We start from the raw sequence: 12,456 nt of genomic DNA, 5'->3' as shown, positions 1-12,456 counted from the left end.
CTTTGTGTGAACAGATGATCACTTGTGAATAAACGTTTTATGCTTTACAGAAGACTGGGTAGCGCCTTATTTTAGTGGGGATTAAATGGGGAAAATACCAGGAAATATTTACAGAGACTCTAAGGAGTCTGAGCAAGCTATCTGCTGTGGGAATGTTAACTCTGCTGATTTTGTTGAACTTGTAAAGACAAGTTGGGATAGGATATCTCAGACAATACATCCTCCCCCGCATCCCTAAACATTCCCACAGGGGCTGCCCCTTCTTGTACAGAGCTCAACTCCCCTGCACTCACCAGAGCCTTGCACAGCTTTGTATTCTCATCATTTCTGACCACTGGCAAAATTGACTCTGGCTGTGACTTGCAGGTTTCCTTTGAACTGTGGGTGGAAGGGAGATGAACACAGCTTCTCTATTCCAGTGTGGACTTTGACTCCCCAGCTGAATTGGGCAGCTTCCAAAGCACTTTACACTTGAGAGAGGCCATTTTCTAAAATGCCAAATTGGAGTCGGGACCAAAATCTGTGATCAGCACATACTGAAGCGTGTAAGATCATGAAAAGTAGGGAGGAAAACCATCTGGGTTGAGATCTAAGCATGCTTACGTGAAATGAGTAGGATTTCCTCCTAAAATCCATGTTTCACAGAGAGATGCATGCTAGTAAACAGTAGTAATAAATACAGCTCAACAGAAAAGAAAGAAATGCATTTTAATTGTTAAGGCAGTTATCCTTGGTAATGATTGAGCTACTACATAGTAACAAATTCAGTGCCTGAATAGATTTGTGTCGTAGGTCGAGGAAGACAAAGGATAATTTAGTAACATAGTAATAATCACTAACAGTACATGACATGATTCCTACATTTCTCCTGCTGCTGCTCATCTGAAGACATTCTAAGTGGCACATAACCAATTGTTTGTTGACCCTGGCAATGTTTTCCAACGATGGACAAAAATTTAATTTAAACATTTTATTGGTATATGAATGCATAAAAATCGAAAGGCCTCTGAGTAATCTGCCTAAATCTAACTGGATGTTGGGGTTGATATTATAGTACACAACAACAGATTTCTAAAAATTAGTACATAGCCCTGAAATTCGTGCAAAATGTTGTAATTCAATTTTAAGGCCTTGTTTGGATCTACCTGGGTTCTCAAGCATCAAAATCATAGACTCCCCACATGTTTAGCATAAATCCCTATTAATGTAATTGAACTACTTTTGCCACCAGCAAGTTCTATTTCTGAGCTAATACTGAAAACGTACTTTTAGTCTGGATTGAGCAGCATGAAGGGTCTATATAGCCCCATCATTTTCTTATCCCAAACTGGTTTGTACATTATTATTACCCATGATTATGCCAGGTTTCTGAAAGCATGCCCCCTTACCAGAATGGATTTAAAAGTTGAGTTAGATGTGGGAGTAACTTTTCACAGAATTTGTAATAAAATATCAAGGTGGCTGACAAAAAAATTAGCGAAGGTGTATGTGGAGAAGCAGTATAAATCAAGAAAAATAAGGCCACTGTTTGCAGTGATTGCCGTAGCTGAAGTGCTCAGAAGTTGAAAATCTTCCTGATCTGTACAATATACTTTTCATCAAATGGGGGCTTCCTCTGGCTGCCAGGCTGCAAGAATTTCTTAATTGTAGGGATGTTGCTTACTCTTGTCTTGAAGGCCTAGATGAAAAAACAAGAATCTCCTCTAAGAATAAGAAAAACTTCCCAAGATAGATGGGCTTACATTTGAGAAAAAGACCCCATCCATCAGCTTCAAATGTTTGCTTTCCTCTTCCCTCCCCATTCCACTTTCCTTTTGAATCATTGTGAACTTTGGGCAGGGTTTTTTAAAATGTTATATGTTTTCACATGCATTATTATTGTTGTTGTTTCTAGACATGTACAGTGGTACCTCAGGATGTGAACGGGATCTGTTCCAGAGCCCCGTTCGCATCCTGAACAGAAAGTAAGACGCAACAGCACGCATGCGCGTGTCGCGTTTCGCTGCTTCCGCGCATGCGCGTAACATCATTTTGACTGTCTGAGCATGTGCAAGCTGCAAAACCCGGAAGTAACACGCTCCGTTCATTCCGCGTCGCTGTGGAGCGCAACCTGAAAATACTTATCCTGAAGCGTATTTATCCCGAGGTATGACTGTACTGAAAATGGAATTCTTTGATTGTCAAATTCTGAGTGGTTGAAATAAAGTTTTAAGCACTATTATGACATGGGAGTTTTGAAAAGCAACCAATCTGCTTAATAATAAGCAGGGGCATATTTTTACAAGCATTGTAAAAGTATTCAGAGATAATTATAAACATGAGTCTAAATCAGTGGAAGAATGCATCTATGGAAAAAGATCTGTGGTCCCATGGTTGTTGAATCCACATGTGAAATCTGAACTTTCTCCATAGTCTTTCTACAAGGCCCCTTCCAACTTTATAATCCAGTGAGCCTTTTTTTGGTCAGGTTGTCTTGTAATGCATCAAACTAAGGCAAGTCTAGCCAGGAGATGAAGCACTTTTATCATCAAGCAAAGGAGATGCAGAAGTCTAGATGCCTGACATAAGGACATAAGACATATCCCCCAGATGGCCACTTGGACTTGCTCTCATACACCACCATAATCACCATCATAGAGATGCTGACATGCTAAGTGCGGCACACTCCTATGACTGAAGTTTATCCAGTTCCTGTATTTGCACTCTGTGAATACACACAGCCTTACAGTTTCCGTTCCATCTCATTTCTCAGAACATGTCCTAGTTCACTCACTTGCAGCAGAGGAAAGGCAGAAAGAACATCAGGCTTCATCTCTTCGACCATCAGAATAGCTTCAAGCAGATGGACATCTGCCCAGCTGAACTTCCCACCAACAAGGAAATCTTGTCCATGATCTTTTAAAACCTGTGGCATACAAAGAAATAGAAGTCAGTGTTGAGGGTTTGTAGACCCCTGGCTCAGACTGGGCCACAGAGGCTCCTTGTGGATTATTTCTGCTTCTTTTGTGTTTCAGACATGTAAGGCTGAGAGGCAGGCAGGGACTGTCCCATGAGAGTAGCCACTTGGCTTTTTCATTCAAATATACATTTTACACACCTGCATGTATCCCATTGAATAACACCGAAAGGCCATCACTGCTGTGATCCTCTGCTCAGTAGCATTGGAACTTGACATCTGGGGTGGGAAACCACATATTTGCTGGACTCCAGCTCCCATCAGCCCAAGCCAGCATGGTCAGGAATTAGGAGAGTTGTAGTCCACAAAGAAATGTTGGTAGACTTGTAGGTTTATTATTCCACATTTAAGTGCTGCTGCAGAATTTTGCTACTGCTATAGATGGTTCTCCCCATACACCTTCAGCAGTTACGATCTAACTGCATATTCTACGTTGCTACCTGACAATCCCTTACCTTTTCATAAACTGGGAAGTATCTGGTTGTGGACCTCTCAAAAATTAGGCTGGTCTGCTTTTCTTTGTTCTCAGGGGGCTGGAAAGGGAGCGACATTATCATCCCCATCAGATCAGTTGTTCCTTCCACGTACATGTCAATCCTGAAAGAAGCCATTAGAACAGTTACTTTTTTTTTTTGTTCTTCTTGTTGTTGTTGCTGTCAATCAAAATACAAGAAAATCAAAATATAATTACAGCATATTATACGCCCCAAAATTAGAAATACATTAACAATATAACGTATACAGTAAATAAAAAATAGAAACAGATTCAATGATGCTGTTTATCCAAACAGAAATATATATATATAATTACTTATGTGACTTTCACCATTCCTAAAAGTATATGCAGGTGAAAAATCATGGCCAGCTCTAATACATTTCAGCAGCCCTGTGGAAGGACATATATTTGTGCAACCAGTCAGTTGCAACCCAGCATGAATGATGGGATCTTCCACACATGTATGGAAGGTTAGCATATGGAAGGTTAGCAGGCATGATGCATGATGTGTTTGGCATTATCATGTTATTAGGCAGTTTCCCTCCCCAAGGAGCTTTAGTCTAAATGGTCTTCTAAGAATCACATTGTGACATATAGCTCTGGGAATATAGAGATGCATAAACAGAAAGATGATTGAATGTTTGCAGTTCAGGGCAGACATTCTGTGTTTTCAGCTTCTGTCAAGAGCTGGCGTTCTATTCAAAAATAAACCTAGAGTGAATTCTACATGTTCATAAGTACAGTGCTCTCTCCTTCAGGTCCTTCCCGTAGAGGTTGTGCTTTGCTGCGATGTAGCTGAGAATAGCTCGCGTCTGCACCATCTTCATCCCATCTATTTCCACCATGGGCACTTGCTGAAACAGGAGCTGTCCATCTTTAAAGGAGAAAAAGATGGGGGTGAATGATTCAGTTCTCACAAACTTAGTATTTCAGATTGATTCAGCCTGCCTTCTTTGAAAGTTAAAACTGAAGTACTGCAGTCTCTAATAAGGATCACATCTCGGCAGAGCAGCTTTCTTTAGGAAAATGTGGCTCCCCGTTGGTTTGTATGATTCAAATAGAGATGCAAAAAGACATCATTTTCCATTCCAGCCTGTATTCATTCATACACTGTTCCTATTCATCATTCATTTCTCTCTCCATTGTAATGGGTTTTAAAAGATTTTTTATTGAAAATTTTCGAGATACAATACAATAAAAGACAAAGTAATAAAAAAGAGGAAGCAAAAGGAAAACAAAATGACAAAGACAAAGAAAGAAAGAAAGAGAAAGAAAGAATACAAAGCCCTCTTTAGGTGGATCTTAACCTTTCTCTCACACAAAAGTGGATGGACCATCCCATCTCTCACCTGGGGACCCTCCTTTCCCTGCCTCTCACGCAGGATCATTCATCAGCAATCCATTACTTTCCCACTGTGATAAAATTATGTAACTTACAGAATTAGTTACATAGCTTACATTGGTGTTACATCACGTCATCCCATTCATTTTGGTGCAACCTAAACTCAACACAAATGGGGTGTTTGTAAGTACTTTCAAACTGTTTTCAATGTTGTGTTTTAATATTGCAACCCCCTCTTTGGGGCCATAGGGTGAAGAACGGGCAGGAAATAAATAAATATAAATTATGTGTCATTTGCGGACAGAAAGAAACAACAGTGAATCCCAGTCATATTAAGCGGATTGATTTCCATTCTGGACATGGGTAAATACACCAAGCTGGCAATTTCTGCTCCCACTTCCATTTCTGTTGAAATTCTATGACATCCCCAAATCCAAATTCCTTTGTGTTTTTCCTGTGCAAACGAAAACCAAACCATTTTATTTATTTTTTACCCATGAAAATAACAGTATTTGTAGACTCTGATGTGGATCCCAACACTAAGTGGTCTCTGAGGTTTTCATTTAAAGAATCAATGGGGGCTCCCCCTTAATTCTTTAAATATATCAGTCCCATGTAGAGAATACCTTCACCCATAGACTTACTTTTCCGTAATTTTTCCAAGTCTTCATTTGTTTCAATGAATTGTTCTTCAAACTGAAACAGAATAGAACAAACAGAATCATGTTTGTTTTTCATGTCCTAATTATCTTGAGAGAAATAGATGCTTATCATTTTCCTTGACTTTAAAAGCACCTGGAGTTTGCGGGACTGTTTTGAAAACCTGCAAAATGCAGTACAGCCATTAAATTCCTTTTTCCCTGCCTCACTGCTGTACCCTCGTATTGATTCATATTACAAAAAGGATGGTTGGGATGAAAAGGGCCCCTTTGTCTTGGCAGAAATCATGCGCTTGGTCAGTATACAATGCAGAGTTTCTTTCCTATGTTTATTTTCAGCGTGCCACACCATTCATACGGTTCTGTTGCTTGAAAGGACTTCAAAAGACAAACCGTCCAACCCACTGAAATAAGATCATGTTGAAGATTCTGAATCATTCCCAGAGACACATTTGTCTTGGCCTGCCCTCTGTAGCTGGGGAGTGTGATCCCTCTCATTTACATATAGCATTTTCTATTATGCCAATAATAATAATAATAATAATAATAATAATTTATTATTTATACCCCGCCCATCTGGCTGGGCCTCCCCAGCCACTCTGGGCGGCTTCCATAAAAACCAAAAATACAATAAAATATCACACGTTAAAAACTTCCCTGAACAGGGCTGCCTTAAGATGTCTCCTGAATGTCAGGTAGTTGTTTATATATTCTAAAATATACCCACAAGTTCTCTGTTTTTAAAATATACTCGGAGTCGAGAGTGGATTTCATGCTCTTTATTCAGGTCATAGTGGTGAGGAGGAATGGAAGCCCCCCCAGAATGTTTGCTTTATATACATTATTTACATAATGGGCCCCACGTGATTGGCTAATTCCGGGATTCTCCTGTAGGCCAGTCAGGTTGCGGATTCACTTCCACCTGGAGCTGGATTGGGTGACTCCTGTGGACCAATCAGACTGCTGCATTCTGAATCCTATTGTTCTAGGACCAATCAGACTGCTGCATTTTGGATCCTATTCAACTCAGTACATAACAGGTTTGCATGCATTTCTCTGAACTATATGGCTGATTAGATGACCTATATTCACTTGCCTGGGAGTACAGCCCACCAAACTCATTGGGATTCCCATTTAAGTCAACATGTATAGGATTGTGCTGTATGATTGAAAACAAACAACTGTCCCTTGAATTGGCAGCCAAATAGTTTTATTACTTGTGATAGATATTTTCCTATGCAGCTAGGGTTGCCATACGTCTGGGGAAACCTGGACATGTCCTCTTTCGGAGGGCCGACATGCCCATCCAGGGGGATTTTTACATTTTACAATAAATGTCTGAGTTTTGGGGGGGAGAAGGCTTGGGCTTTGGCTGCTCTGCATGCTGTGGCCGCTGCCAGCCTCAGCTGGGGTCTAAGAGGCACATGGGTGTGGCAGCAGCCCCAGCTCAGACTGGCAGTGGCTCGGGCTGTCCTCCTTTTTGCTCTTCAAGATATGGCAACCCTAGATTAACATCAGAGTCTTGTGGCAACTTAAAGCTGCCTAGAGTGGCTGGGGCAACCCAGTCAGATGATCGGCATATAAACAACAACAACAACAACAACAACAACTAATAATAATAATAATAATAATAATAATAATAATAATAATAATTTTAGTATGGCATAATTTTTCATAGACTACAGTCCACTTCACCAGATGCTTAAAACATTCTCCTGAGTTGCAGCAGGAGTGTATGTGTTTGTGTATACAGACACACAAACGTACAGAGAGAATTGTGTTGATAGCACAACATACTGCACATATATTCAGCTGTGTGTGCAAAAGAGGCCATTCATCTTAACTATTGCTAGTTCATTCATCCAGCGTTGCCTCCCCGCTTTTATGGTCACACAAACCTCCACTCCAGCTGCTGCAAGGAGCCAGCGTATAGATTCCATCTTCCCTCTCCCTCGGACATAGTGCAACTTGGGTTTCCCAGCCATCTTTTCAGCCTTCTACTTTGTCAAGTACTGCACAACTGAGTTTCGCAGTAGAACAATGTTATGGACTGTCCTAAAATGGAAGATACAGAAAACTGGGGATCAAACAGACAGAATATTGGAAGTGTTGGGATACAACTCCACTTGTATTGGAGGCTGGTGGGTCTGCACGGAGAAAAAGAAGATAGAGAGGAAACCTCATGGCTTCCTAGATTGTCCTTCCTTTAATATGTGCTAACCTTTCCTCAGGTGCTAGACTGATGCACTCACTCTAGCTGACCTCATTTCCTACGGCTCCCACTCTTATCTTGAGAGAGGAGACATTGTTATGTTTCTCTTGCTGAGAACAAAGAGCAGGCATGGCGCTCTTTTTCTCCCTCCACTTTAGTTAGCTAGAACTAGGATCTTTTCTATCAAGCATGTACTGTATTTTTCGCTCTATAAGATGCACCAGACCACAAGACGCACCTAGTTTTGGGAGGAGGAAAACAAGGAAAAAAATATTCTGAATCCCAGAAGCCAGAACAGCAAGAGGGATCGCTGCGCAGCGAAAGCAGCGATCCCTCTTGCTGTTCTGGCTTCTGGTATAGCTGTGCAGCCTGCATTCGCTCCATAAGACGCACACACATTTCCCCTTACTTTTTAGGAGGGAAAAAGTGAGTCTTATAGAGCAAAAAATACGGTATTTCCTTTAATAAACCTGTCTTTCCTAAACTCAGAGCCTCAGTGTGATTGCATCAAGGGTAAGGCATGCTCCTCATTATTAAGCTCAGCTTTTAATGATCATGCACTTAAACTCCGTCTCCCATCATTCAGCAGGTAGACTGCTCTGACTTTGTGCTGGGCGACAGTTTTATCTGTCGAATTTCCACCTCTCATACAGTTGTTAAAGGCACAAAGCATACAGTTATCTACCTTTCAGGCCTTGGAAATAGAATGGGGATGTATGACTAAGCAGATCTGAGCAGCTTAAAACTGAGCTGTTGAACAAGCACACATAGAATCATAGAATCTTAGAATTGGAAGGTACCACTAGGATCATCTAGTCCAGCCCCCTAAAATGCAGGAATCTTTTGCCCAACATGAGTCTCGAAACCACAACCCTGAGATTTAGAGCCTCATGCTCTACCCACTGAGCTTTCTCAGACCCTCTCTGCTTCTCAGCAGTTTCTTTGTTGATTTTGGATCTTTCTCTCAGGTCAGATACACAGAGTGAACTATGCCACCAACCCAAGTTCTTGTAGCTGCTCCCTCTCTGTCCTTCTTCCAGCTTTGGAGTGGCTATGGAGAGGGCCAGAATTTATCTCAGAGGCTTGCAGCTGATGATGAACTGCCCCGAGACCTCCAGGTATAGGGCGGTAAATAAATGCAATAAAGAAATAATAATGGTGATGATGATCTGTTAAATATAATCTGGATTTTAGTATGCTGCAGCATGACCTTGCAATTAAGTTAACCATTTACCTTAAGTATGGGTTTATGTACCCTGAACCATTTGATAGTGATAGCTGTTGCAACCAGAGCGGCCAACTTTTGAACTGAACACAAAAAGAGTTCTGCTGGATCAGGCCAATGGCCAGCATCTTGTTCTACAGTGCCTAGCCAGATGTCTATGAGAAGATTGCAAGCAGAACCTGGAAAAAAAAGTACTCTCCCCTCATATTGTTTCCAGTAACTGGTATTCAGAAACAGGCTGCCTATGACAGTGGAGGTAGAATTACCTCTGTGTGATCAGACCGTGGACTTCCTCTTGAGCTCACCTTTGCTTATTACATTGCCTGAACTATTGCCTCTGTGTGACCTGACCTTGGACTGTCTCTTGACATTGACCTTGCCTGAATTACTAGCTGGGTGTCCAGTACCTGGACTGCTTTGTGGCCTAATTAAGGACCCTTTCCAGCTGGGAGACCTGGCCTGGAACTCTCCCAGTCTTCAGCTTCATTGAATGTCCTCAAGTTCCAGCATTATGAGTGTGTGTGTGTGTGTGTGTGTGTGTGTGTGTGTGTGACTCCTCTATCCACTTTCTCTACACCATGCATAATTTTATATATGTCTATCATAATTTTATACACCTCCATTTGCTCCTGTAGCTGTGCCTTTAATGGTCACGTGATGTCCTATAATAGCACTACTCTCCTCTGCCTTGTATCCTGGAGTACTGTATCCAGTTCTGGACACCACAGTTTAAGAAGGTTATTGACAAGCTGAAACGTGTGCAGAGGAGGGTGGACAAGTTGATACAGGATCTAGAAAGAAAGCCTTATGAGCAGGCATAGGCAAACTCAGCCCTCCAGATGTTCTGGGACTACAACTCCCATCATCCCTAGCTAACAGGACCAGTGGTCGGGGATGATGGGCGTTGTAGTCCCAAAATAGCTGGAGTGCCAAGTTTGCCTATGCCTGCTTATGAGGAACAGTTGAGAGAGCTAGGTATGTTTAGCCTGGAAAAGAGAAGACTGAGAGCCCTTCAAATACCTGAAGGGCTGCCACATGGAAGATGGAGCAAAATGTGCCCAAGGCCCTATCAACTAGGGCTTGTCATTTGATATAGCATGCCTGTTCATTCAGCTTTCATTCAGTCTTGAACCCCTCCCGGTTCACTACAGTTTCAGCACTTTGTTGTTCTTGCAGTTTGCTGTGCAGCAGGGCTTGTAATCCATTTAGAAATGTTTGAGCCAACTTATGTAACAAGGAAGTGTCCACTTACGAAATCAGCTGGGTTCTGTAACCTGACTTCTCTGACTCATATCAGATGTGCATATATACTGCATGGGTTGCAATGTGAATATGCAGAATACCGTCTTGATACATTCCCCTTTCGTTTCCCCGCAACCTGCTGTCTGAGTGTGTTCAATGTGTTTGGTCCTTTGTGTTTTCTTTTTCTTTTTAATAAATATTTTTTATTAATTTTCCAGCATACATTTATAATATCCAATCTAAATTTATCACATATTTTCTCTTTTGGACTTCCTTCAGCCTCTCTAACAATCATCCATTATTCAATTTTTTAATTACCAGTACACATTTCCTAATTTTTATATTGCATTTCATATACCTTCCCCCTCTTATTTTTCTTCAACACAATATTCCTCAAACATTCACAGAGCTTCTTGATCGTGTTTTCTGCTTTGGGTTCAAAAGAGCACTTGCTATTCTTGTTGGAAGTGGTCTAGACACCTCAGGTTATTACAGCTAGCCAGTGGGGGACAGTTGCCCCACTTTTGTGGTGCCTATAGCCCCTCTGGACAGCAATCATATGGTAGCACTGGGAAAACCCTGCAAAACAAACTCAGGCTGAATAAACCCAACACGAATGCACTATTATTGTTTCAGAACATACTGCGCAATACAGCCACAAAAAACCACCAGCAGTCTGGAGGGGTCTCTTGTCTCCCAGGTCCAACACTTTAATCGCTACACCACACTGAAAGTTGTTTGTAAGAGAGGATTTTAAAAAATAAAAAATAAAGGGAGGGAACACATTCTTCCCCCACAGATTTATAGCTTGTACAGAACTATCCATTTGGTAATATGTATGTGTGAATTGAAAACTGTGCGCTTCCTAATTTGAGAAGAAATTAAAATTTTAAACAGCAAATAGAACTTCTGAAACAATTGGTTTCCTTAAAGGTCATGGAAGGAAAGTTTCCCCTCCTCCTCCTCCTCGCAGTCATCTGACACTTCCCCCAAAAGCTTCCAGGAAAAGTCATCCCTAACCGCTTCCCCTCTCTCTTGGCATATTACTATTGTCAGCTTATTCTTGTAGCAGTTGGTAAATTGTTCCAATTAATTCTCTGCGAAGCCCGCCTCACTTTCTTCCCTGCAACATACCACGAAACCCCAGAATAGTGGACCTTGTTTGCTTTATCCAGCTTCTTCCCCGTTCCTCTTTTTTCCCTCTCTGTCCCTCCCAACACCCTTCACAGCTCAGGAAAAGAAACTCCGGTGATCCAACGTCTAAGTTTGCAGTTATTTCCCAGCCACGATATATTCCCTATCAAAGCTGCCTATCCAATTTGCTTACCCAGCTAGATTTAATTCTTGCTAACATTTGCCTTCACCTTTTTAGATTCTACTTCTCGACTCTCTAAAATCCCTCTTTCCCCTTCCCCTTCCCCAGCACAGCAAGCTAGCAACATGCAAACTTTGGCAGATGTCAAGTTTATTTTAAACAGCTGAACTCCTCGCCCCATTTCCCCTCCCTTCCAGCCCTCATTTATATGGCAGGAAAGTAGCGTCTGATCCTGAACAGTTTCTTCCAAGCTTCTTGTTTTGACTTCCCTTCCACCCACTGTACTGTAGTTTCTGCATTCTGCTTTCCTTTTCTTTCCCTCCACGCTTTAAAACCCCACCGTCCTGCTTTCGAAAAGAAAAAGAAAAAGCCCTTGTTCTCCTTTGCTCATCTCTACTGCAGCTAATGTCTGCTAAAGTGGATTTTTTAAAAAATGCAAATCTGTCACCCTTGCTGCACTTCTCCCTGGTTTAAATTACTTCCCACATAGCTGAGTGCAGAAAGCAAAGCACTTCACATTTTCCAGTACTAACCTCCAAACCTGAATCCCCTTCCAGGGTCTAGGCAAAGAAACTTCAAAAGGCTTTGTTTGGTTTGGTTTTGGTTTTTGTTCCACCTTCTCTGAAGATTTGCACGGGGGGGGGGGGGTTATCCTGTGACAAGGCACAACGCCTACTGCACAGATCCAATCAGCTTTGCCTGAGTTGCCCACAACTTTCTGACACTTGAGTCTCTCTCGCCCACCCTTGCAGACGGGGAGGAGGAAAACTCTGCAGCGTCAGGACTCAGCTGTACAGTAGCCCTATAAAATTCCTGAGGCGTGGCTCCGCTCTCCAAGAGAATATTCTGGATACTAGTTTATTGTGGACAGAGTTCACTTCATCAGACACATTCTATGTTATCCTTATGTGTGTATAGTTCGTGTGTGTGTATGTGTGTAAAAAAGATAAAAATTGAAATGCTAATACACAGTGCTATTTTTGTAGAAAAACAGGTGCCGGAGCTCACC

The 12,456-nt window shown here is 41.7% G+C and overlaps 1 protein-coding gene across 1 annotated transcript; it reads right to left on the bottom strand.

The window, feature by feature from the left end:
* Positions 1 to 689: 689 nt before the first annotated feature.
* On the bottom strand, positions 690 to 12,196 carry LOC310703400 (glutathione S-transferase-like). Its single transcript, XM_083495765.1, has 7 exons — positions 11,981 to 12,196; positions 7,352 to 7,508; positions 5,439 to 5,490; positions 4,194 to 4,326; positions 3,412 to 3,553; positions 2,774 to 2,905; positions 690 to 1,678 (listed from the first exon to the last, which is right to left on the bottom strand). Exons 2-7 carry the CDS (start codon positions 7,436 to 7,438, stop codon positions 1,556 to 1,558), a joined length of 669 nt encoding a protein of 222 aa, XP_083351891.1. The 5' UTR covers positions 7,439 to 7,508; positions 11,981 to 12,196; the 3' UTR covers positions 690 to 1,555.
* Positions 12,197 to 12,456: the final 260 nt, after the last annotated feature.

Source organism: Podarcis liolepis (genome assembly GCF_965112155.1).
Source record: "Podarcis liolepis genome assembly, chromosome: 3".
Lineage (NCBI taxonomy): Eukaryota > Metazoa > Chordata > Lepidosauria > Squamata > Lacertidae > Podarcis > Podarcis liolepis.
Note: the sequence above shows the minus strand (reverse complement) of the source record. Positions and strands in the feature narration are given on the sequence as shown.

Bases quoted from the DNA above. Each gene is read 5' to 3' on its own strand.
- LOC310703400 (XM_083495765.1), bottom strand. From the start codon at position 7,438: ATGGCTGGGAAACCCAAGTTGCACTATGTCCGAGGGAGAGGGAAGATG. The intron at 5,491-7,351 runs GTTTGTGTGACC...ATTCTGTTTCAG, and splicing joins TTGCAGCAGCTGGAGTGGAG to TTTGAAGAACAATTCATTGA. The intron at 3,554-4,193 runs GTACTTATGAAC...GGCTTCTTTCAG, and splicing joins GACCTGAAGGAGAGAGCACT to GATTGACATGTACGTGGAAG.